Source organism: Podarcis gaigeae (assembly GCF_964106915.1).
Source record: "Podarcis gaigeae genome assembly, chromosome: 12".
In the NCBI taxonomy this organism is placed as follows: domain Eukaryota; kingdom Metazoa; phylum Chordata; class Lepidosauria; order Squamata; family Lacertidae; genus Podarcis; species Podarcis gaigeae.
This window is the reverse complement of record NC_139688.1, coordinates 38,853,910-38,881,508: the sequence shown is the minus strand read 5'-3', so window position 1 is coordinate 38,881,508 and position 27,599 is coordinate 38,853,910. Positions and strand designations below refer to the sequence as shown.

The window sequence follows — 27,599 nt, the reverse complement described above, 5'->3', positions numbered from 1 at the left end:
GCCAAGGCAGGCGGTTTGGGCGCACCGTCGCCTTCGTTGATCCGGATTCCTTCCCTTGGCAGGCGTTTACAGCGCCTCGCCAAACTTCAGACCGTTAGGCGGGAGAGGAAAGTGTGCGTGTCTGATAGGTAGGTAGCGGGTAAGTGATATTATGATTATTATTATCCTCAGCTCCCACCCAGCTGGACAGGTGTGAGCGCTTTTGGAACAGCGCCGTGGGCGACCTGCCTGTTCTGGAGGATAATAATAATAATAATAATAATAATAATAATAATAACAGTAGTAGTAATAATAGTGGTAACGTTGGCGCAAAAAACTCCGCCTTCCACTGACTGAACGCTTCTGGCAACGGGCCGACCGTTTCGGAGTGGAGCCAAGGATTCCACCCCTCTGGGGTTTTTTTGGAATCCGGAGTCGAACCAGATGCGCGCCTGAGAGAAACGAGGTGGTCCGGTTGCCTGCCTGCCTGCTTGCTTTGCATGTTTTGCTGTCTTTGGGAAGAAGCCTCTCTCACTCAGGCAGGACGAAACCCATTTGCTTTAGGAGGTCTGATAACGGTCTCTGCTGCTTTCCTGTCTCTATTGAAAGATCTGGGGTAGGTAAAAATATAAAGTGGGAGGAGGGTGCTTGTGTTTGGGCTGTGTTCTTGCATTTCTGTCTCTTTTGGAAGTTTCTAGTCCTCTATCTGTACTACTACCTTAATTTATAGGAGTCTGCAACTATAAGAAGGGGGCATTGAAGCACGGGTGTTTGTATTCTGTATTTAAGCTGCTGGATGTTGTAAATTCAGAGGTGTGCCTACACCCGATGCTGGAATACATTGCTAAGTGAAGATTAGAAAGCCTGCGAAAAAGAAATGGAGAGAGAGGGAATGTCATCAATAAGTGTAAAATGTACCACATTTACTGGTGTACAGCAACAATGTGGGCTTAATTTCCTCCTCCCTCCCTCACACATGCATATGTGCACGCACATACACTAACCTTAATCTTTTGCCACAGGCAGCTTGCGCTAAAGATGTTATATTTCCCCAGTGGGTGGTATAAGCTGAAAGGACAGGCAGAAATGTTGGGTGGAAACATTGTCTTTCACTGTCATTTGGTATCATCCCTGTGAAAGTCTCTCATGAATCATAACGAGACAGTGAAGTACATGTTCTGCTTTGATGCCTTTTCTGGAGAGGGTCTCATCAAAAGTGCTGGACGTCAGTTGAAAGGTCTGGAAATGACTCTATTCACAAACTTCCACAACAGGGATAAATAAATAGGAACTTTGAGGGCCAAAGCCTGAGGCTGTTAGCTCAAGTTTCATGAAACCAGTGGGGATCTTTCAGCCTGTCTAGAGCAGATACGGAGCACCTGTGGCTCTCAAGGTGTAACTGAGTTACGACTTGCATCATCCCTAACTGTTGGCCATGATGGCTGGAAGATGATGGGAGGTGGTCCAACAGCATCTAGAGAGCCACAGGTTCTCCATCCCCCTTCAAGAGGCTGCTGTTGGCTTTTGCTTAGACTCCGTCAAGCAAATGAGCATTCACAGATTTACTTTTCAAAAAAATCTAAAACCTCCAAAAAGTTAAAACTGGTGCATTTTGTTTCCTTGTTCTTAGCCTGACGTAGTCCCGACTAGGCAGTAACAGCACATAATTTGTTGATGTTTGAGTCTGGCATTGCATTATTTGAGATACATTTAGGTAAAGTTTTGTGTGTGTTTGTGTGTGTGTGTGTGTGAGAGAGAGAGAGAGAGACTTAAAAGCCAGCTCTATATTTCTTTAGAGGTGTGCACAGCAATAACTGGATTGGATCAAGACTTAAATCATTAAGTAGACCCATTGATAACTAACTTTCACTAATGTTAAGTTTTATAGATTTCAAAGGGTCTACTTTAAGCATGATTACATCTGGATCCAACATCATCTTTTCAGTGTCAGAAATGAAACCACCCCATAGTTAAAGGATGTTGTGGTTGTACCACACAGACTGCTAATTTAGGTCACGATAGACCAGGTAAGGCCCTGAGACATGACAGCACTTTGTTGTCTCGCAGTTTCATGTTTAACTGGCTTTTTTTGTGGGGGGACTTTTTTTAGTGTTTTCAGAACACACTTGACACGATACTGTAAACGTACTCATTTTGCCTGATAGGAGAAGCTTCTCTATAACCAACAACTTTTTGTAATTGTCATATGGGATAAATAGTGACCGTTTGTCTTTGGCATGAGCTACTGATTCCAGTAGATAGCTTTTGTATGTGTACTGTATTATGAACAATGACTTGAATTAAGGAAGAGCTGAAAAAAATTCCAACTGCTTCAGATGGCTTCTTTGGCCATGAACATCTTTAATTTGAGTGGGTGCAGGTGTAAAATTTATCAGAATAATAGAATTGTAGAGTTGGAACGGACCCCAAGGGAGATGTTCTCTCTTTTCTGCCATCTTGCCTGACTCCACTCTAGCTATCCCAGTGGACCTAGCATTGAATTCCATAAAAGAGTTTAATAGCACTCTGGTTCTGGTAGCAAGGAATCATTATTGAAGTGAGTGAGGATGAGGAGAGCTTATTGCAGATAACTCTATGAGCGAAGGAAATGCTTTTCTATAGGTTGGGATATCCTTCCCTGTGAAATGATGAAATTCCAGCAAAAGTTGAGTCAACATGGGGGCACTGAGAAGCAGAAGAGGGGAACCCCCCCCCCCAATTTGCTGAAGTACAACAAACTCTAAAACAGCATAAGCAACCATCGTCCTATGAGGACCAGTAGCCACAGAAAGTTGGCGGTCAGCTAGAAAGAAAAAAAACTGAGAGGACATGGCTTGCTGGCTGAAACTCTGAACATGAGCATTCCTGTTAGGAGGATAGCAAACACTGCAACATCTTGCTGCAATCTTCACTTACTCTTTATGCTATAAACGCTTTTCAATAGAATCATTAAATATAAGGGGTCATAATAGACTTCTCCACTCAAATGATGTTCTGTCTGTCTTGAAATAATGTTTGGATTGCATCTGCACATTTTTTGTTTCCCAGATAGAATGTTGTTAGGCATTAATGGGGCAACAATAATATTCGATCTTCTGGTGACATAGCAAATATGTGAATAATAATGCTTTTGGCTGCATGTGAATGTTTGTCTTGAAAATGAAAATTATAGTATTATTTCCTCCCACCACAGCAGTTCATTGCATCCCTTTCTGAACCAGGAGGTGTCCTGACTCTTGAGGCTCTCTGTACATCACAGTCTTTTGAAAAATGGAATCTGAATAGGACTCCCCTTTGAGCTCATGTGTGATGCTTTTAGATTGGCCAGAGGGTTGCCGTTAAGTGATGTAAGGCAACATTGATTCCTTCATAGGAGTCAGCATGGTAACTCTGCAGCACTTTCTAATCCCATCTGGGGCAACAAATTGAACTAGATCTTTCTGCAAGGCAGTGCTGAACAATCAAGCCAGCTGAGTGAACTGGGTGATAGATTAAAAAAAAAAAAAAAGAATTTGCTTCAGCTAAGATTTAATTATACTGCAAGTTAAAGTCTTTAGTTGTAAAATCTAATGGCCATTTTATTTAATTTAAACAAAAAGTTACTCCACTTGCCTTCCTTTGACTAATCACTGTTTTGTATATTATATTCATACAGGCTGCAATACTGCTTATGTTTTAAGCTGTTTCAATTCTTTTGGAATCAAAACAGTACAATAAGAGTATTACTGTGCAGAGGATTGCAGGCCCAATTAGAATGTTTACCAATCAATATTTATTATGTAGTAGAGAGAAATTCTCTATGTTTCAGTTTCTGCAAAGACCATTAAAACATTGTAGTTGAAGTAGGGTTGACACTTCTAATCCTTGTAAAATGTGCAGGATCTGGGGCAGCCTTGTTATATTTGCCTTTTTCTACACAGTAGTTTCCAATCTATTAGCGTCAGCTTTTTACATTGGGATATAAGCTCTAAGATGTATTACTGCTACACAATCCTATTGGTCACAGATGTGACTACATTTGCTAGCATCTCCAAATGTTATTTTAATTTCTGTTCCTACTTTGAGGCATCGGACAAATTCAGCTTTAAAATACCGGGGATGGGGGGGATGTTGTTTTGAACTACTTGAGCTGTGGTGTTCTCTGCCTATCATGACATAGGTGGGGAAACAATGTAGCTTTGAATATATGTGCCTATGTGCATAAGCCAGGGATGGCTAAAGTCTAGCTATAGTTGGACTGCAACTCTCATCATCACCCACCAGCATGGCAATGGTCAGGGATGATAGGAGTTGTGGTTCAGCAACATTTGGAGGGCCATATTTAGTCATAACTAATGAATGGCAAATGTTAATGAAAATTCTGTATAGTGGTTTCAAGTGTGAAAGCTTTATTACCTTTTTTCCCCCTCTGTCACTCCTATTTTCCATATCACTTTAGAAATGCAAGTTAATCTGTTGGATGAATAATTGATGCAGCATAACTATACTGCAACATCGCTGCTGCAAGTGTCTATGTAATGCAGTTCCTGGAACTATCATGGGAGGGTTGTTGGGTTAACCATTAAACACATTGACATAACATCTTGCAATTGTTCTTCATGTTTTTTGTGTGGAGGAGTGCAGAGTTTCAGTGCTACTGTTCTATGTCTCTTTCCGTTGAGGCTTGTGGCATACCTTGTGCTACTTAATCCTAAAAAAATGTGGCCTTTGGCAAACTTGAAGTTCAAAATAATCCAACAAATCTGCTCACAATGGCTGGTGTGGTACCACCTGCTAGCAAGCCTGATGAGCAGCCAGCTTCCATTCCAACTTGGAGACACCTTGAAGGCACCTTGTGGACCTTTGGGTAGCAATGCTGAACAGCACACAGTCCCACCCATCCTTTCCCTTGAGAAGAGCAGGGCACAGGGGGTGGGGTCTGGAGCTGGAGGCTACAATTTTTATCTTGTACAGTAAAGCCAGACAAGATTGTGGACCTCTGAAAACCATGATTTCTCTCTGTCTAGGTAACCTTTTGTGTTAGGCCTTTTTATATGTTAATTTTTCTTCATTTATTTTGCAGACTTGATCTTTCCTGTATACCTGTGAATAGATGAGGGTTAATGTAGATTTGTTCTATTTGCTCTGCTCATGTATCTATTTAACAGGGAGAATAGAAAGTCACTTATGATCTGCTGTAAAGCTCTCCACAAGTTTAGCATTTGTGCTCTGAACTCTACATTCTTCCTTCCTTCCACCCGCAGGACGGTATCCAAAACATTATTAGCAGAGCAGAGAATGAATTTCTACGTAGAACTATGAGTCACCTGATTTGTTGTAATATAATACAGTGTAAAGAATCACAGTGGTACCTCTGGTTACGAGCTTAATTCGTTCCGGAGGTCCGTTCTTAACCTGAAACCGTTCTGAACCTGAGATACCACTTTTGCTAATGGGGCCTCCCGCTGCTGCTGCTGCGCCGCCAGCACACGATTTCTGTTTTCATCCTGGCAGAAAGTTCTTAACCCAAGGTAATATTTCTGGGTTAGCGGAGTCTGTAACCTAAAGTGTTTGTAACCTGAGGTGTTTGTAACCCAAAGGTACCACTGTAAATCTAATCTGCAAGAAAGCTTGGAAATAGATGCGGACAAGGCAAATTAGTAAGGAAAAACTTGCATGAGTTTTGTCATATTCATCATTGCCAGTGCTGCTTCATCTGAAAGTTCATACTGGTTCTTCAGCCTTATCTCTTCTGCATCTAACTCCTTGTGCAAGTTATGTGCTTAGATGATTGGTGTAATGTCAGAAGATGAAACTAATAGGGTCATGGACTTTCTTTTATAATCAGTGATTTCCATATTGGCTTGGTCAACATGTAACTGTAAGACAGAGTGAAACACACTATGGCTTACTGGGAACAAGCAACTGTTTTGGCACACCGTGTTGGTGCATATTAACTCAAATTGCACCTGCTGTCATCCCTTTGTTGCATTGGGAGGAAGCAAACCAGAGCAATGACTTAGCGTTACATGCAAACCATTGCTTGTGGTTTGTTTCGCTCCAAACAAGCAAAGACTAAACCACTGGCTTACTGCCATGAAAAGGCCATTGTACCTCATTAAAGGTGGTCTGATATAATATTACTTATGCAAGTAGACCAGCATGAGTAGTTAAATGTGCAAGCAAATTGATGGAGATAAATGTGTCTGACTCGGCTCTGTTGCATAGAAAAAGGAGAAGTGCCTTAGAAGCATGGGGCAGTTACACGAAAGTAACCTTTCAGTCCCAAATTTGATGATCTGAACATTGACATGTGAGGAAGTCATGTGAATATTCATCTAGTTTGATCATTATTGCTTAATCTCTTAAGTTCTGCTTAAATTGATCAGAACATCCAATTATAATACGACACACAGTAGTAGGAGAGCTATGTTGCTCTTTGCTGGTTGGGACTTGGGTACACAGTAGAGATGTGGTGGTTGGCTGGACCATTCACTTGTTCTCTGACTTGCAACACAATGTGCTGTATCTCAGGCGTTTTTTTAAAAAGTACAGTATAAAGTACACATTCAAAGCAGCATAATCAAAAGGAAACTAAAATATTATCTTAAAGATTTCAAAGTAAAACATTACAAAGGAAGTCAACTACAGAATCCACATTTAACACAGAAAAGTTAACAAAACAATTATCTTTAGCATTTCAAAAGAAAACATTACTAAAGGATGTCAAATGTAAAATATTATCATACAAATATAACATTTCTGCTGCTATTGCTGCTAGTCCTGCCAATGCTGGTTCATGGCAGGCAGCGGCTGTGGAAGCTCAGGCTTGATGACCTGGGTCTGCACTTAGAGACAGGCAAGATAGTCTCAACCCTCTTCAATAGCCTCTGCTTTTTGTAGCTGGTGTCAGTCAGGGACCTGCCCTCCCAGACCAGGGGGAAAAAGCCCTGCAAGGCAGGGAGCAGGTCCCCCAGGACTAACAGTCAAGATATATTTATATTTACCGTATGTTTATATACATATGTATTTATCATTGTACATTATATACATCTGTATCATTGTGTATCTTAAGGGACGCAGGTGGCGCTGTGGGTTAAAGCCTCAGCGCCTAGGACTTGCCGATCGAAAGGTCGGCGGTTCGAATCCCTGCGGCGGGGTGCGCTCCCGTTGCTCGGTCCCAGCGCCTGCCAACCTAGCAGTTCGAAAGCACCTCCGGGTGCAAGTAGATAAATAGGGACCGCTTACCAGCGGGAAGGTAAACGGCGTTTCCGTGTGCGGCTCTGGCTCGCCAGAGCAGCGATGTCACGCTGGCCACGTGACCCGGAAGTGTCTCCGGACAGCGCTGGCCCCTGGCCTCTTAAGTGAGATGGGCGCACAACCCCAGAGTCTGTCAAGACTGGCCCGTACGGGCAGGGGTACCTTTACCTTTACCTTTATCATTGTGTATATATTTTTATAGCACAATTTAGACATTAGCGCAGCATCTGTAGTATCATGTAAATTGATCAATTCATGTAATCTTGGGAAGTAGTGCGGGTAGGAGAGCTGAAAAAAATTCACATCTGGCAACCAATACACCCCTTTGGTTTCAGATAGTACATGGGTAGATGAGTCCTAAAAGTCTGGAACATAAATTTTCACAGCCATCTAGCAGCTGTGGTCAGTCATTTACAAACAAGTAATGTATTTGGTGTTAACTCCATAGCCATTCTGCCAACCTAGCAGTTCGAAAGCACGTCAAAGTGCAAGTAGATAAATAGGCACCGCTCCGGCGGGAAGGTAAATAGCGTTTTCGTGCACTGCCCTGGTTCACCAGAAGCGGCTTAGTCATGCTGGCCACATGATCCGGAAGCTAGACGCTGGCTCCCTCGGCCAATAAAGCGAGTTGAGCGCCGCAACCCCAGAGTCGGTCACAACTGGACCTAATGGTCAGGGTCCCTTTACCTTTACCTTTTACCATAGCCATAGTTATCCATGGTTATAGTTATAGTCAGCCATAGTTATCTTCATGGATCCTGCATCCATGGAGGAGGAAAATGCCAGGGGCAGAGGGGTGGTCCCTGGCACCCTTATTTGAATTACATTTGAATAACAAAACACCAAAAATAAAGGTCTTTTTATTCCTGGGCAGAGCAGTCAGGAGCACGTGGCTGTGTAGTTTTGGCAGGGACAGGTGATGTTACTGTTCATCTAATGACAACAAGGGCTAGGGAACCCTTTTCAGCTGAAAAGCCGCATTCCCATCTGGGCCATCCGCTGCATGCCAGTGGTGAGCAGGGTCAAGGGTGAAAGTGGGTGGGAGAAATGCAATTTTAATCTTTTTTACACTAGGCTAGTTTCTGCACACTCTCTTCTCTCTCCTCTAGCAAGCAAGTGAGAAGTATTCTCAGAGTTCCAGCCAGGCAAAAATGCTCAAGGGGTATTTCCAAACTACTATATGTTTTTTTAAAAAAATACAAACAGGACTCAGTCACATACCAGCAAATTCAGGTTGTACAACTAAAGTTGATTTGGAGTTCCTGTGCAACAAACCTGCTTCTCTCCATAACTCAACTTTTTGCTATAAGGAATGTAAAAGGACAATGCACTGGGAAGTGTGGAGTAACGTTTGTTTGATGTAATGTTGTCTAAACTCCTCATTGGTGGTTTTTTACACAGCAGTGTGAGCTAGCATGGTATTCCGTGTAAAGCTACAAGGAACTAGGCAGAGGGCCTTTTCGGTAGTGGCACCCACCCTGTGGAATGCCCTCTCATCAGATGTCAAAGAAATGAGTAATTATATATCTTTTAGGAGACATCTGAAGGCAAACCTGTACAAGGGAAGCTTTTAAAGGTTTAATGTTTTACTATGTTTTTATATATGCTGGAAGCCACCCAGAGTGGCTGGGGCAACCCAGTCAAATGAGCGGGGTACAAAATAATAATAATAATAATAATAATAATAATAATAATAATAATAATAATAATAATATAATAATATCAGGATGAATATTCAATACATAAGTTGTCTGGAACTGACTAAGGAGGGTATGAAGCAGTAACAGAAACGAGTGCTTCCTAAGAGGAAGGGTGTGGCATGGAGAGAGTCTCAAGGGCCAGATAGAGAGGCTTGGGGGCAACATTCCTGCCTCCTGCCTGAGGTTCTGTGCCCCTCCTCCCGCAATCTTTCTTTAATCCTTTTGCAGCTTTTCCAGATTTTTCTGTAGTAGCTCGAACATGATATATAAACTACACAACAATTCTGGGAAATTTCACTTTACACTATCATTGCAAACTTAATGGCTAAGGTCCTAAGGAAGTTCACGGAACAAAAGTTTCCCATCCTGTCATCTCTGCAACTGTATGTATTTATGTATTATATTTTGGTTTAATGCTTAGTGGACTAATATCAGTGTAACTATGTAAATATTTAAATTATTGCTTTAAAAGTTTTTTAGAAAGAAATAATTCAAACTAGTTTCCAGTGTGTCTTGGAAATGATAAATGAAGGATTTCAGAGTTGGCTGATTGCTGAGATGAGTGTTCTCATTTTTAAATCTCAGAGGGAGGGAAGACAATGTTCTGCTCTTGTTGTGACCCTCCTTCATCACTCAAGAGGCATTAGAAATAATTCAATTGTAGCCCTTTATGTTGCTTATTCATTCAAAATTGGTGCTCCATGTGTATCTTTATATTAATTCTGTTAACGGTTATACAATCAGAGATAGATTTTCCGTCTTATTTTAATCCATATGGTCGAACATATGAATGATTTAAGAGTCTCAATATCCTTGCATTCATGGAGGAGTAATTTGTTAATCTAAATAAAATATGAGTTTTCCCCTGCGTCAGTATATACCATATAAGAGAGCTTGTGCTGTAATATTTGCAGTTTAAAAATGCTTTGAGCATTCAAGAGGTCTCACTCAAAGTAGAACCACTGAAATTAATGAACTTAAGTTAGTAACGTACATTCAATGAGTTTACTCTGTGTAGTTGTTAGGGATGTGCAAGCCCCTCACCCCAATCCAGTCTGGGGCCCAATCCACCACTTTGAATTGTCCTGGATTTGATGTGCAAATCCATTCAGGGGCCAGCCCTATTTTCAAATTAGGGTTTGAAACCCTATTAAACTTTTTTTGGGGGGGGGAAGGCGATGCTTGCCTACCCCACCCAACTGCATGTTTAATCAGGGTTTAAAAATCTTAATTAAAGATACAGTTGGTGTGGGAAGGAGAGGCACGTCTCCTTTGCTCCTATGCTGCCACCACATTGCATAAAGTGGGACTGAACTTTCCACTCAGCAGCTGGTGAGCAAAGAGTTAAGTTTGGCTGTGTGAGCAAAGGGCACAAGCACACACAGCCAAAGCACAGTGCAGAGCTGTTTCAAAGCCCTTTTGCAAACAGCCCTGTGCTGCTCTTTAAACCTTGCAGAGGCTGCCTGGTTCTCCTTACCAACTCCCCCCACCAATTGCCTGATCACCCACAGCATTTTGAGGGCCCCAGACTGGATGGGACAAATCCAGACTTTGGCCAGAACTGGTAGTGCCTTTCACTCCTTGGGCCTGTGCAAGCTTATTGGTCTTCCAAGATTTGTGTAAGTGACTTATAAGAGAATGATCTTTTTTAAATATGCTCAGTTATTTTAGTAAGTGCATGCTCCCTTTCCTATCAACAGCCACTTGTGTGGGTCTTTCCAGAAAATTGGTTTAAAAGATCTTGTGTAATTTTGGCTCCTCTCCTTGCACAAGTGTTTAGGTTCTGGCAGAGCTTTTGCTTGTTCGGGGGACAGGATCTCAAATCTGTGCAACTGTGGTTCTGCAACATCCTTGTAAGAGTATTTTGATAAAATTGATGGGGTTCTTGCACAACAACAATATCCCTAAAAATGTTCTGATACAGTTTCTAGCAGTTCTCCTTCATAGATCAATCTGTAGCAAACCATTTCCTTTTCTAGAAACTAAACCTCATTAAAGTTTTGAATGGCATAAAAATGCATATTTAGACTATTTATGTTGAAAGCATAGGAGCCAACTCCTAGGGGCCGAGGGGTCATCGCCCCTCCAATAAAATGTTTGAGGGGGCTGCTCCTCAAGTTGATGGGCATTGCCATTCAAATGATGTGTGTGCACCACATCATGTGATCAGTTACGCAGGGTGGGGCTTATCTGTCCCCCCATTTTATTCAAGTTGGCACCCCTGCTGAAAACTACATATATTCCTAATTCTTAGCATGTGTTGGTTTCCAGTGTTTGCTTGTTCTCGGTCTTGTTCTGAACTGAAGATGACTAAGAATACTCTGATTTCTTGTTTGCTGTGGCCAAAATCTCATTAGTAGGCATAGTGCAGACATAATGGGGTGAACAGTGGTTTGCAAAGCTGTGGACTCGTATCTTCTCCCCATGTGCACATTTGCCCTAGCTTCCATGGTTTCCTTAACTGTTTAATTGGTTGGCATAGGTGTGAATACGTTTAAAGCAGTCCATGATTGCCCTCATTGTCATGGTTTGTAAACCCACTTGAAACCATGGTTACAATGACATTCCTAGTTAACATTAATCATATTGATGTAACAGTAAATTATTGTTTACAGTAAATCATGGAGAGAGTGTTTAAGAGCCTGTGCAAATGGTGGGCTGCAAGTTACTATATCACATCTGTGTCACATCTTGACAAGTCTGCTGTATATGTGTAATAGGTACTTTGCGTTCTAGGCTTACAGCATTTTTCAAAGTATTATTATGTTGTGTTTGTTTTACAACATGTAAAACAAATTGAGGATATGTTTTACACTGTTCTGTAGGGCATAACAAAAATTGAGAGCTGTAACTATAACAAAGAATTACAATTCATTCTAAATGGGAAGTGTGTTTGATGTATTAGATTACATATATCTCCTAAATGTCTGGACCATTTAATCATGCTGTTTCAAGGCTTACAGAAAATACAGTGATTCCAAGCAGACTATCCATGGCGGGTGATATACTTTGAACTAACTAGTGTTTTTCCCATCCCTTTTTGTCACCAGTTTTTGCAATGGGTTGCGGACTGAACAAGTTGGAAAAACATGATGAAAAGCGGCCTGGTAACATCTATTCAACTTTGAAGAGGCCTCAAGTAGAAACCAAAATAGATATTTTCTATGAATATCACTTCCTGGAATTTACAACTTTAAGTGATGGTAAGCCTATTCTTTATTTTTAGATTTAAAAAACATCCTATCTATGATAGTTATCGTGGTTCATGTTGATAAGGAATATGGATAAATAAGCAGAGCAAATATTAACATGTAACTTTTGTCTATTTATTTGATATAGTATCATGCTCTGCCTTATGATGCTTTTCCAATTGTAAAATAGGTTTGATATTTATTCCTGTTTTGTATAAAATAATGTAAAATATCAGCCATCATATGTGCCCCAGGGAGAGAAGTTGGAGGTTTCTAGTGTATGCTTAACAGGGAGCTAGCTATCATTTTTTGACTAGCTGAGTAGGATAACATATATGTGCTTGCAGTTCCTTAAAGTATGAACATTTGTTTGGACTCCAGCACACAATATACCACTACTAATCAACTTTTCGACTATGCAAAAGCCTTTGACTGTGTCAACCACAGCAAACTATGGCAAGTTCTTAAAGAAATGGGAGTGCCTGATCACCTCATCTGTCTCCTGAGAAATCTCTATGTGGGACAAGAAGCTACAGTTAGAACTGGATATGAAACAACTGACTGGTTCAAAATTGGGAAAGGAGTATGGCAAGGCTGTATATTGTCTCCCTGCTTATTTAATTTATATGCAGAATTCATCATGCAAAAGGCTGGGCTGGATGAATCCCTAGCCGGAATTAAGATCGCCGGAAGAATGAACAACCTCAGATATGCAGATGACACAACCTTGATGGCAGAAAGTGAGGAGGAATTAAAGAACCTTTTATTGAGGGTGAAAGAGGAGAGCGCAAAATATGGTCTGAAGCTCAGCATCAAAAAAACGAAGATCATGGCCACTGGGCCCATCACCTCCTGGCAAATAGAAGGGGAAGAAATGGAGGCAGTGAGAGATTTACTTTCTTGGGCTCCATGATCACTGCAGATGGTGACAGCAGTCACGAAATTAAAAGACGCCTGCTCCTTGGGAGAAAGGCGATGGCAAACCTAGACAGCATCTTAAAAAGCAGAGACATCACCTTGCCAACAAAGGTCCGTATAGTTAAAGCCATGGTTTTCCCGGTAGTAATGTATGGAAGCGAGAGCTGGACCATAAAGAAGGCCGAATGCCGAAGAATTGATGCTTTTGAATTATGGTGCTGGAGGAGACTCTTGAGAGTCCCATGGACTGCAAGAAGATCAAACACATCCATTCTTAAGGAAATTAGCCCTGAGTGCTCACTGGAAGGACAGATCCTGAAGCTGAGGTTCCAATACTTTAGCCACCTCATGAGAAGAGAAGACTCCCTGGAAAAGACCCTGATACTGGGAAAGATTGAGGGCACAAAGAGAAGGGGACGGCAGAGGACGAGATGGTTGGACAGTGTTCTCGAAGCTATAAACATGAGTCTCACCAAACTGCGGGAGGCAGTGGAAGACAGGAGTGCCTGGCGTTCTCTGGTCCATGGGGTCACGAAGAGTCGGACACGACTAAACGACTAAACAACAACAACAATCAACTTTTCATTGAAGAAGTGGGAAAGGGATGTGCAAGCCAACATGCTATTTCTGACCCCAAATTCATCTCTGCATTCTCAGTGCATTATGTAAATCAGTGAGCATTCTCTTGAAACACAATGCATAAAATAATAGTTAAAAACAAACAATGAAAGACATCAGAAACCTTGCTTGCATAGAGGCGGCATTAAAATGGCTTATACTATGGACTTAAAACATAGTTAAAGAGCCTGTGTGAGTAAAAAGATATTCACTTGGTGCTGAGAAGATCATTCAAAAAACACCAGCCAAGCCTCTTTGGAGAGGTTGTCCATGTCTGGTGTCACTGCATCCTTCTCTACATCTCATCAGAATTTATAGGAGTTAGCTAGACATTTCTGTGTGAGAGAGATTGGGTGTGAGTGAGTGAGTGAGTGAGAGAGATGAGATGAGATGAGGTTGTTAAAGGTGCACATCTTATCTAGATTGCCCCTTAGCTTGTCATTCACTCAGTTCTTCTACAGTTTGACCTAGATCATAAGTGGGCAGCTGAATCTATCCCATGGGCTTGTTTCCATCTGGTGACACCCACCTGTCATTCAATGAATGTCATAGGACCAGGATGAACTGTATACATTTTCTGAGGCATTTTGTGAAGACCAGCATTAGGAGCCAGGAATAAGCATGGAATCAGTCTGGTTCTCTGTATTGGTACCTGTTGCTTTTACCATAAATATCCTTAACCATCATTTATAGGTTGTGGCACCCACATTAAACAAATGAGAATGTCCTATTGTTCCCCTTTGCTTCCATAGGCTGACTTGCTATGTTGCTTTTTAAATTACATTTGTCTAACTATAGTATGAGATTATCAAGAGATAACATATCAATACATTCACCTTTCCTGTAAATGAAACTTTGGCTTTGCTATATAATCATCTGCAGCTATTTCTAACTAAAATTTGACTAGTAGTGTTCTTAAAATTAAATCTAATACATGCTACACTGCTCCTGGCCCATTCAGCGCTATTTCCTCTTCCTCACTTCTTTATCAAAACATGTGCAGTGTTAAAAATAACTTGTTAACAAATGAGGTGGTCACATTTACTGGTTGAGCATATAGTCAAGTGGAAAAAATCTTGGTTTGCATTTAGACAGTTTAGATTTATGACTTTTCTAGTCGTAATTCTATTGAAAACAAACTTAACAAATGCACTTTACTTAATTCTAGCATTAAACTTTCATTTGTTTTTTGGTTTTTTTGCTTGGATAAGAGGGGAATTGTTCTGGGGGTATCTGTTATAAAGTCAGTGGGTGTGGTTAAATTATACAGCAAAAGAAATAAGGGTATATCAATGATGTATGGCAGATAAGTACTTTGGAGATAAAAAAATCCCGGTTTTATCCAGTTTCAAGGTAGTGCTTAATGCTACAGTACTTAAAATTCAACCAATTTCTGCTTAAATCTGTTGAATTATATTGGGTTTATTCCATCGTCCAAAGCTGACAAAGCTGAAATATAATAATCTATAGATAGTTTTTATATATCTGTAAGTAGAATGGCAGGGTGGTGTGTGTAGAAAGGGTTGTAATGTAATCCAGATGCTGTGAGTTGCAGAGAAAGCAACAGAGTGGGTTGGATTCAAAACAGGAATAAAATGGGGGCTTGACTCCTAGGCTAAAGTGCTTTTTGTCATCTTTGCTCAATTTAGACTACAAATGTGCAAAACTCACTTTGGGTAATTTTTTTTTAAAGTTTAACTCCATATAAAACCAACTAAGGCTTCAGCCCTAACACCAATTACCTGGGAATAAGCCTCATGGAATTCAGTAGAGCTCACTTCTGAGTAGACATGGTTAGGATTGTGCTGTAAGAAAAAGGTTTCTTTTGATTAATTCAAGTAAATTTTAACATATCAACATATATTGACAGCTCCCCCCCCCAAAAAAAGAAGAAAAGACGATCAAAATCAGAAGAATATGAAGGAACTGAATCCAAAATGGGCCGTGAAAAAGAGTTTACATAATTGCTCCCACTGATGCTATATACACAAGAGGAAGAGGAATATTTTATTAAAAGTCTTGGCTTCAGTTGGTAGAAATGTTTACAGCCAACTGTTTTTGTGGGACTGATGCAACAGTAGGTTACACCCAAGCTGCTAAAAGCTTCCCAGCTGGTCTTCAGCTTTTCCTGTAGATATTATTGGATTTGTAGAAATGGCCCTCAGTGCTTCAGAGGTGGCATTAACATTCTTTGCTTGCTTGAGGGAAAAAAATTCTTGCTCACTTTGGGGGGGGGGGAGTTGCTTCACACCTGACAGTCTTCAGAGATTCTCAAACAAACTTCCACACACAATCTGAACTCTCCAGGAAAACTATTCAGGAGTCTTGCCAATTATCCTCCTTTCAAAAATTCAAGTTCTTGGCTTCTCCTGTGGGTAGCATTTCAGGGAAACTAACCTGGGAGCTGTTTGTAGAGTCCAGTTGTTAAGATGGTTGCTTCACAGTAGACTTGCTCCATGGAGTGGCTTGGGAATTATTGCTGGGGTGGGTGAAGCTGAAGTTGAGTTTAAACAGTTAATGACCACATTGATTATAAAAGTGAATGCTTTTTGTTTGCATACTAAATATAGCTATTTGACAACGGCTGAAACTAATGTCTTCAGCACACTGGTTTCCAAATTTCTGGGCTGGTTCACAGTAACTCCTTGCCCATGGACACAAGGCAGGCTTATTTACTGTATTGCTTTTGCCACCTACACCCCCCCCCTTTTAACCCTCACCCAAATATGCAATGTTGACACACATTTTAAACAAATGAATAAGATCCAAGTTGCTGGTGTTGTAGCTCACAAACCTTTCATCTCAGTAGTAGCCAATAGGAATTACAGCAACCTTGTAGCTAATAGGAATTACAGCACGGCAGGGGTCAGCAAACTTTTTCAGCAGGGGGTCGGTCCACTGTTCCTCAGACCTTGTGGGGGACCAGACTATATATATATTTGGGGGGGGGGGAATGAACCAATTCCTATGCCCCACAAACAACCCAGATATGCATTTTAAATATAAGCACACATTCTACTCATGTAAAAACACCAGGCAGGCCCCACAAATAACCCAGAGATGCATTTTAAATAAAAGGACGCATTCTACTCATGTAAAAACACACTGATTCCCGTCTGCAGGCCGGATTCAGAAGGCGATTGGGCCAGATCTGGCCCCCGGGCCTTAGTTTGCCTACCTATGCAGTACGGGATCTCTGCTGCAAAGCTTAACGGTTTCAAGCATTCAGCACAGCTATAGTTTAGCTCTTGCCTGGAAACCTATGTCCCCACTGTGAAAGGGCATGTGGATCCAGAATTGGCCTCCTCAGTCATTTACAGTCACACTGTTAAGACCGTGTTCATGGAAGACAATCTTACTCGGCTACAAGTGATTGCCAAAGAAGAAGTTTAGCTCTTATAACAAGATCTGTAACAAGATCTTACAGTAATCAAGCAGCTTCAAATCTTCACAGAGGATTTCTAAATTCAGTCTCCTTTTTTTGCATCCTGTGCACCTAGTGGTACTTGTGCTCAGGGTGATCCAGCACCCAGGCTATTGCTGGTGACTGAGGTGGCAGTAAGATGTGCCTGAAGTACCTTAACTTAGTGCATCATTTAAGTTGTGTTGCAGCTCCACACATGCAAATAGGGTTCCTTCAAAGTGATGAATCTTGGGATTCTTACAATAATAGTGTTCTACTAGCCTCCACCATCGGGTGACTTATGCTTTCTCTCCACTTTACATGTATGCTTTTAAACATATCCAGCATGCCTTAACATGTGCTAAAACACACAATTTGTGTTGCTCAGGGATTACCGTTTTCCTGCAAATAATTTTGATGCACTACATTAAGAAGATGGTTTGTGTTCTGCTACAGCTTTGGGTTTACCTACTTATTGCCTGATTTATTTCTCTTACTTTCTACCACCAGGAATTAGGTAGTAGTAGGGTTCCATATCTCCTAAAATGCTGATTTGGCAGATGATAATTGATTAGATTCTTTATTTTTCCAGTGTTGGAAGTTACCTAATTTCCTTGTTCTACTCTGAAAGCAGATGTGAACATAAAGAAAATAAGCATTTCTAAGCTTTAGTTCCTTGCATTCAGTGTTTCATCTAACCTGTTTGTCTCAACCCTTCCTGAATCCATTGTGCCTGCAGTGGATAATAGGGGCGGAATGACAGAGCGAACTTACTGAGCTTGGGTGAAAATAATCCACAGTTTTACCAAATGCCATTCCTTCAGCAGTTTGACATTAAGAGTGTAGGTCGTTCTCAGCTGGATATACCCACAGGAGGAAGAATGGTGCAATACAGGGTGATGTAGGTCAACTCTGCTGCTCCTACCAAAGGACTGTGGATGTGGCTATTATGCATCCTAGTTGCAGGGCAAGTTTTGTAAGATAATTCCCCCAGGAGTTTATGATGTGATCCTATAGTTTGCTGTCTCTTGCATTGGGCAGGGACTGTACCAGGTATGACAGCAAATACAGAGCAAAAAACAAAATAATTTATATGAAGGCAACACTCTAGTACTGTTTCCCTCCAGCAGTTCATTTGGAGCACAACAACACTTTAGCAAGAAACATCCATACAGCAGCTGGTGAAAAAGCACTTAGGTGCCTCTGAAGCCTTCTCCAGTGCTGGTTTCTTTTTGTAATTTAGAGAGTGGAAAGATCTGTTCTTCCCAGTTTGTCTCTCACTATGTCCTTGCCCCCAACACAGTGAAAGCTGCTTCTGCATGCTGCTTTATGTGTTTTCTTCATTTTTGTTTTTAACTGGGGTAGTCAATCTGGTGCCCTCAAGATGTTGTTGGAGTGCAACGCAGGGGTGTAGGGCGGTTGGGGGTTGTGGCCCCGGATGCATTTTTGAGAGGATGCACAACCAGGCACCCCCCCCCAACAGGCTCTTTCATTGGAGCCTGGCTCCAGTGTGCAAGGGAGCTGCCTCACCTCTCCTGCCCTGGGCTGCATGCACGAAGGAGCAGCCAGCTCCCTTGTGCCCAGCCACAGCTCTGATCCAGGAGGCAGAGCAAAGGAGGAGAGTCATGGCAGTATTTCTGTCCCTCTTCTCAGCTGGGCAGTGCTGTGCGAAGATGCTGCTGAGGCGTGCCCTGCATGCATGACCTAGGTGGCAGGAGTGTACGCTCCACCGCTGGTGCAACCACTGTTGGAGGAAGGGGGATGTGGTGGGTGTGGTCTGCCCTGGGTGTCATCCCTGAGGAGGGGTGACATCGCCGTCCCACCCCCCTGGGACGCTCGCCCTGCCCCTGGGTGCACAGCACCTAGCTCCGCCTCTGGGTGCAACTCCAGCCATCTCTAACTATTGACCATGCTGGCTAGGGATAGTGGATTTTGGAGTCCAAGAACATCTGGAGGGTGCCACGTTTGCTATCTCTGATTTCTGATGAGTTAATAAATCTGCCCTTGATTTCTTGCAAGAGCATTGTTTTATGTGTGATAGAAGAAGCACTCGGCTTTGAGCTAAGACTATTGTTTCCACTTAACCATAATGATTTTGTGGCGCTTATGGCAGCTATCAGATGCATTGTGGAATAAGCTTTTGTGGTTGGTATGTACATGTGTGTATAAATTCTGTTTACACATGCATATGCATCAATAAAAAGAGAATATGTTTCGCAAGAAACCTGAGGTGTCACATTCCTCTGCACGGCAGAAATGGTGTAATGGCAAGTCACATGAAGTACATTGTGGTTCCCATTTTACTGATAGCTGAGGGTAAGGAGATTGAGAGTAAGGCATAACAGTTTTTTATTTCTAAACTATTTTTTATTAATACAATTTTTGATGACTACAATTGAAGTAACATGCCAATAAAAATAAAATGAATCAAGTCCAATTCATGAAAGGAAACGTTTTTGACTATATAATTTATTAATACAAATATACTGAACTGCCAGCTATGATGTATAAGTCTGAAGAAAAGCTGACCAAATGCTATTGTATTGTTCTTTGTTCACATTGATGCATTGCCAGCTTGGATGTGGACAGGGAGTACTGATCATTAATCCATTGTTGTATGGGAAGTGATCTCTACTTCCAGTGTTGAAGCACCATGTGTTTGGCAGATCCTAGTGCTTTCATGACCTGTATTTCATGAGGCACAGCAGTTTAACTCAGGTTAGTTACAGTTGAACAGTTACCTGGATACTGGTTGCTCAGCCTCAGTAATTTGTCCAGAAGAGCACACACATTTCTGTATTGCTGTAGAGGCGTATAAATAATTTGGACATTTGCTTTGTTTTTTAAAACTACATTAGGTGAATTTTCAAATTAAGATACAGACATAATGGCCAATATGTTCATTTTAATGGACCATGTTGTAATACTTGGAATTTAGGAACACCCACGCAACTGTTGCATGATAGACAGATGGTTAAAATCTTTTACACCAAGTGGTGACAGCTTCCCTACTGAGAGAAGATGGGGAATCTTGTCTTTTTGACTAAGATTTAATGTAAACCACCAAGTGCTGAGGAAATTATTTTCATGGAAGAAAAAAAAACCCTTTAGTGACTGTCAGTTACAGATTTGCCAGGAAAAAAAATGTAATTGCTTTTGATTGGCTGAGCAATACAGCTTTTCTTCAGTCGGGTGTTCTGTACTTGGCTCATTTGCTAATTCTTATAGGCTGCATGGTTTTAAGAAATAATATTCAGCAAATAGGCATGGGGTTGTCAAGTAAGTATACATATGCAAGAGAAGCTCTCCACCCTATCTCTTCCCCAGCAGCTCTCTGTCCACTCTGAAAAACCTTTCCAGATGGCAAGAAGACCCTGAGTAAAGACTTGGGATATAGGGTAAGGAGCTTCGGTGAGAAAGGAGAGTCAGGAAAAATTGGATGGTAGCTGGTTAAGCAGGCATTTTCCTGTACAGTCATACCTTGGATCCCAAACAAATTGGCTCCCGAACGATTGAAACCCGGAAGTGAGTGTTCTGGTTTTCGAACACCGAACATCTGGTGCGGCTTTTGCAGCTTCTGACTGGCTGCAGGAGCTTCCTGCAGCCAATCAGAAGACACGCTTTGGTTTCCGAATGTTTTGGAAGTCAAACAGACTTCCGGAATGGATTCCATTTGACTTCCAAGGTACAACTGTACATTGCTCCTCTTTTTCTTCACCTTTTGTTTTTATTTCTATTGTCAGTCTTTGGGGTTGTCCCCTATTTACTTATGCTTACCCTGTCCAATTCACTTTAGTTTGAACATCATGAAATTAATTTCTAATTTTACTTTGCCTTACATCACCAGATGTCTTGTCTGGTTTACAACATTGATCTGCAATTCTTAAAGTCGTTTTTTCCTGAACTAATCTGTGTAGTCTACTATCAGTGACATTCTTATCTACCCCTGCCCATATCATCTTGGCAGACCAGATGTTTTGCATTGGTTGTAGGAAGAGGAACACAGGGTGTGAGATAGGCCTAAGGCACAAAAACAGGAGTACTTTAAGAGGATGTGACAAAGATTTACTTGCCCAAAGACAAAGATGAAGTAGAGGAGGCCAAAAAGAAGGTGTTTTAGTATGGTTTGGGTGGTTTAAGCAGTGCTTTTTTCTGTGGGGTGCATGCTCCTAAACATTTTGTGAATCTAAGTTTGGCTTCACTGAGGGGCAGTATTTCAATATCGGTAGGAAAATGAGAGTACCCCTTTTTTTTAAAGAAAAAAAGCACTAGGTTTAAGTATGGAAACTGAGCACATTCTACCCTTATGTCATTTGTGTACATACTGTCACCGACATTGCCAGTCATTAAAGTGATTTTTAAACACTTACATGTAATGTGTCTTGCCCCACTTTTTTCCAACTGCACATTATCAGCTTTACAACTGCATATTTGGGAAGTTTTTAATGACTGATGTTTTAATGTATTTTTAATCTGTTGGAAGCCACCCAGAGGGGCTGGGGAAACCCAGCCAGATGGGTGGAGTACAAATAAATTGTTGTTGTTGTTGTTATATTTTGTGTCCAGCTGCAAATAAAAAAACCCTGCCTAGGCTGAGAGAGTTGTTGGAACAACATCTACAGTCATACCTCGGGTTACAGACACTCGGGTTACAGACACTTCGGGTTGCGCGATTTCGGGTTGTGCACCGCACCGAACCCAGAAGTACCGGAACAGGATATTTCCAGGTTTGGTGCATGCGCAGAAGCGCTAAATCACGCTTTGCGCATGCGCAGAAGTGCCAGATCACAACCCACGTGTGCACATACGCAGCTCTGCAGGTTGCGGACACTGCTGGTTGTGGACATGCTTCCTGCAGGGATCACGTTCGCAACCCGAGCGTCCACTGTATGTGCTAGTTCTGTGCCATGCCTGCTATCGGATCTCCTGCCTCTGCCACACCTGGCCATAGACTGCTCTGACTTTGCCTCTCACCTGACCTTTGTTGTGGCCTCTGCTTGCTTGGCCTCTGAGCTTATAATGGACCTGGATACTGCTTTGGTTGCTGCTGGCAAGTCTCCTGTTTATTCAGGGGCCTAGTGAAAACAGGGCACCTGTACTGAGAAGACAGAGTGTATATATATTTTTTGTCAGGGAAGAGAAACTAAAACCTCACTGTCCAGTGTTCATTAACAGTCTCAGCTCTGTCTTCTCACCTTTTTCTCTGTTCAGCTTGGCTCCTCTCTCCACAGCAAAATTCTGTTGCCAGTGCACAGCAAGTAAGATGGTGCAGTTGGCTGCTAGGCCCTGGAAAATAGGCTGCACCTCTCTCTTTGTTGATTAGCCTTGACTATAGTATCTGCCTCCTTTTTTGTTGTTGCCTGATCATCAGGGCGGGTGGTGTGTCAGCACCCCTGGCCAATCTTAGGTGGAGTTTGATCCTCGTTTTCCATTTTCCACATCTCTGGTACAATCTCAAGTAAAAGTATTTACAATTTTGAATGTTTCGTGTGTGTAGTTGAGTAGGTTTTCAAAAATGGTAAGGGAGGTAAGGGAAATCAACAGGAATTGTGAAGGGAGAAGCATAAAGTGACAAACTATATTGGAGAATGCAGTTGTTGAGACGATGATTTACAAGTAGCCTCAATTATATCATTAGGCCTACTCATGGAGAAGGACTTCATTCATCCAGAGATCATCCCCTTGGAAACAGACCTCCCTTTTCACAGATATATTTGTTCCAGAGGCCAGTTTGAACACAGACTTTTATGAATTGTTTATAAGGATGGTGGGCTGGTTTGTATTCAGGTGAACATGTAGCTTTTTCTGAAAAAAAGTTTACTAATATCAAGCTGTCTTCCCACTCGGCAACAGTTTCTCTTGCAACTTGTGGTGTCTTAGATGATTTAGCCTGGAATCCTTTGCACACTTTATCAGGAATAAGCCCTGTTAGCTTCAGTAAGGCTTATTTCTGCACAGACCTGCACAGACCTTCATTCTTGCTTTCTGTACTTAGTGCATTATGCTGAAATCGTGTCTCATTTCTCTCTGAATACATATTTTCCTAAGGATGTCATCACACTGCAGTTCACATGGTTGCGGTTAGGCAGCCCAGCCCAGTGAGCAGAAATTTGGTGAGTTTTAAGGGCGAGGGGGGTAGCTTTTGCGAGTGAAGTGAGCAGGGGTGCAGGCCCTAGTTGTAGCTTTTTTAATGTCTTGTTTCTCTCAACCTATAGCTCCCTTAATCCCTTACATTTGTTTTCTCAACTGCTATTTTGAGCAAGTAATGCTAGTTGTATAAAGTAAAGGACTTCAACATTGCAATTTGATTAAATTAAACAGTATGAACTCCTCTTTTCCTGCATTATTGCCTAGAGTAGACTGAGTGAAATACAGGCACAACTAAAAAAGGGTCAGCATATCCTTTAGAGTAATTATTGTAGGGGTGTTTGCTTCTGTATGAGCCTGATATTGTGCTATGATAAACTATTACAATAAGAGCCATATTGTGATTTTATAACGGGCAAAGCATAATTTATGATACCACATTTCTTTAAAATTATAGTTGGCAGCATGCTGGAGCTGTGAGGCTTCGTTATGATAAGGCCCTAAATTTGGTCTTCATAGTACTTTTAAGTTCTTGATAATACAGAGGAAGTGGCCTAGTAGCTAAAATAAACATCACTGTTTATTTTAAATCATAACTTGCATCTGTCACACGATCAGTAGCTATTGGAATGGGGAACTGGAGAGTAGCAGAAAGGGATTTCATAGCTGGTAAAGCAACCATGCTGAACCCTCCTAAGTCACTAGGGCTGCTGTGGGGGCAGCCAGCTGTTTGAAATATTTGTGCAAAGTTTTGCGATATATCAATTTTTAATGTTGAAAATGGAAATCATGGATTAATGGGCTGGATTTACACAACCCAAATAGCAGATTTACACAACCCAAATAGCAGATTGATGCTTTTTTCTTTTTTTAAAGTTGAGGGTTAAAATCAAATATTTGTTTTATTAAGATCATGTCCAGGTATGTGTACAAGGTTGCACATCTCAGGGGAGGATTTGTCGTAAGGGAGAAAAGGCTTGTCTATAAAAGATGGGAGTTTCTTAACAGACACCGTGACATTTCTTTCAAAATGCACAACTTTCCCCTTTGGTGTTAGGCAAAGAGGAAGCACACTTTGGTGTTAAGCAGAGAGGAAACACAGAATTTGACAGACTGCTCAGTCTGCATGTGCCAGTGTAAATTTTCCCTGTAACAAAAAATAAAACTACAGTTGCATGCAACAGGTGGCCAAGGGTCTATAATTAGACCTGTAGCTTGAAGAATATAAAATGATAGGAAAGAATAGATAATCTTTTCAGTTTTCAGGCAGCATCTATAAATCTTTATTACATATTGATGAACTGATCTTTCTACTGAGCAGTAAATGCCTTCATTTTTTTTAATGTGACAACTAATTTTGGTTCTCTAACCATTACTGTCTATTCATAAATAAAGTAATTATCCCTTTGTCTTTTCTAATGGGATATGTTGTCATCTGGCTCTGATGGTGTTTTGTGCTGTATGTGACTGTCTTATTTATTTTATGGAGTGCTACTAATGAAAGGCAAATAAACTTCAAAAAAATTTTTTATTCTAAAATATTGTAATTTCTGAGTACTGTATAGGCTAACTTGTAAAGGAACAGTTCTTTCAAGTACATGGGCAATTGCTTCTGAAGACTGTGTGGTACCAAATACTTTCTTATCTTCTCGCCCACTCACTCCTTTCCTCTGTGCTCACCAAATTTGCTACAACAAAACTGACAGGAAGTGCAAGGAGTGCAGCTTGATAACAAAAAGTCAGACAATTACGAAGTATTTTATTCAGTGAACATGTGGTGAAGAACAATGAAAATAATCTTGCAGAATATGTTTTAATTTTAGTCATTTGATCATTTGAAAAGCTTCATCAAGGCAGTCAACCCAGCTGGCTAAAAAAGAGGCAAGACTACAGAGAAAGACAGATGCTGCTTCTGAGCCGAGCTTTCCAAAATAAATAACACAATACAAAATCCAAAAAATAAAAATAATAAAATTACTCTGACACAGTTCCAAACTTTACACAACAGCGGCTTAACAAGAGACCACTTATTGTGCCATTCTCTTTTCTCTCTTTAGTTTTGAGATCTAGGACGCAAGTAGATGTTAATTTGTTTTGCATTTTAATAAACAGTACAATGGTTGGTGGCAAATTAATTCATACGATTTAGCACCCTTTGTCAGTTCTTGTGTCATGGAACAATTTTTAAGTGAGAGCACTGATGCAGAGCTCAGCCAGCAAAGCGTAACAGCGGCAGGCTGATGCCTATTTATATTTTATTAGCATCTATCTCATCCATTAACTTCCCAAACTCTATCAACTTAATTTGTAAGCCTCATAGTTTATTCTCTTTCAGATTAACTCCTTTTATCATTTCATTTGGAAATATGTGGCATCTGTAGGACTCCTCACAGCACTGAAATCTTTAATTTTTTATGTATCTTGCAACATGTGAAAGCTCCCCCCTCAGTTGATATGAAGCTCTTTGTGCAATGAATGTTTATGAGAAGCTGGTGAGAAGTTTGTCGCTTAGAACACCTGTCAAACCTCTGCACATTGATCAAGAGCTGTGGCTGAAATCAGAAGCTAATGAGAGCATTTCTTCCCCTTTTAAAGCTATTCCTTTTCTCAAGAAAAGCTACATCTGATCTTTAGAAATGTACAGTTGCTGTCTCTAGTAAGTTTTCCTTGTATCACTTTGCATGAACTGCTGACAAGGAATGTTCAGTTCACAGCTTTTTCTTGACAATTTATATCCAGTTCTATCTGCAGAGGTGAATATTTGAATGAAATATGGACAGGTCTTCTCTTTTTCATCCACGTATTCCAAATGTGTATATATAATTATATAATTGACTAGTTAAATTTTATTGTAGTTGGGCATTACTGAAGTCGATAAAAGGGTTCGAAAGGGTCAGATATTTTCCTATTTCCAAGCTGTACAGATTGCATTTTAGTATTTGGCCTGTCTCCCTTTTCTTTTTTACTACTGGCCTTCTGGGATTACTTTTTTTCTTTTGGTGCTGTTCCATTTGCCATTGTTGCTTCCCTTATACCTGCATCCTTCTAAGTGTAGGTATGTACAGTCTGGTAATTGGAAGGAATTTGATTTTGGTGGTACTTTTTATTGTATTTGCATAGGCCAGGGGCAGAAGCCTTATGGGCCAAGTAGCTGCTCATAGGATTTGCTTTGCTTGCCAGTAGTTCACTTGTAACACTAAACTTTGTTTAGAACTGGGATGTTCAACTTCCAAGAGACTGCGATCTCCTCCAATTTAAAAAAAACTGGCAATGAGCTATCCATTGTATTGACCATAGTTGTTGAGCTTTTTGTGGGGAGGAAGACTCAAAGCTTTTTTTTGGACCTGTTGGACACCCCTGGTTTGGGATAACTATCGTTTGAGTTAATCCAGCCCAGGAAGCCGATCATGACTTGCTGTCATATAAACCATGGTTTGTTTTAACTGTGTCTTGCAGTGGGTCAGAGTCCAACTGGGTTTGTTCTTAACTGTGAATTGTTTGGTTACCTTGCCTCATTCAAGCTGGAAAACAAACAGCTTTGGAGGAAAAAGCCATGGCTTGTTTACTCATCTGTGAGATGATATCTCACATGGCTCACGGTTTGCTGAACTAACAATGTTTAAAACAAGCCATGGCTTAACATATGTGAGTGCTGCCACTGTATTAAGGAAATTCTATACCAACTTGGATGTGTTTATTTCTGCTTATAATACAGTGGTACCTCAGGTTAAGAACTTAATTCGTTCCGGAGGTCCGTTCTTAACCTGAAGCACCACTTTAGCTAATGGGGCCTCCTGGTGCCGCCGGAACACGATTTCTGTTCTCATCCTGAAGCAGAGTTCTTAACCCAAGGTGCTATTTCTGGGTTAGCAGAGTCTGTAACCTGAAGCGTATGTAACCTGAAGCATATGTAACCCGAGGTACCACTGTATGTAGTTGTAAAATAATGCCCTCTACATTATTGGTAGGAGATGGAATATATTTGTGTGGTGATATATTCATCTTCTTTCTTGTTCTTTGAGCTCGGTCCTCTCCTGGTCTATCAGAACTTTGCCTTTATTTCAGGTTCTGGCTCAGCTTCTTTTCTGGATTGTTTTTGTTAAGCATCTGCTGGTGACTGCTAAAAGTATTTGTCATAGTTGCTGCATTAGCTGATATTCCATGGTATTTGCTGAAACATATAATAAACTGAAAAAGCAGGCCTGTAAACTGGGCATAGTGCAGTTTAGGGGCTTTGGTTGATCACTGTTTTGTCCCTTGAGAAAAGCCATAAACCATCTTCCTAGCCAGTGTGTGCTCATATTATTTAAATATACTTTAGGGAAATCTCTCTGTCCCCAATACAACTACTCCACTAGTAAGAAATGAGAACAAAGGCAAGGAGGAAAATAATTTATGTTGAAATTATACACTTGTGTAAGCCAAATCTTATACTGCTGAGATACACATTTTTTCCAATGTCTT

At 41.0% G+C, this 27,599-nt stretch overlaps 1 protein-coding gene across 4 annotated transcripts in view; it reads left to right on the top strand.

Moving 5' to 3' along the window:
• RFTN1 (raftlin, lipid raft linker 1) overlaps nucleotides 1–27,599 on the top strand; it is a 99,281-nt gene that overhangs the window by 561 nt on the left and 71,121 nt on the right. For 2 of the 4 annotated variants that reach the window (XM_083705862.1, XM_083705863.1), the window contains exon 2: nucleotides 11,969–12,121. In XM_083705862.1, coding sequence (XP_083561988.1) covers nucleotides 11,977–12,121 — 145 coding nt within the window. In that variant the 5' untranslated portion in view covers nucleotides 11,969–11,976. Of the gene's footprint in view, nucleotides 1–46; nucleotides 129–423; nucleotides 596–11,968; nucleotides 12,122–27,599 lie in introns of those variants that run through there. The other 2 variants (XM_083705865.1, XM_083705864.1) reach the window with 2 other exon arrangements.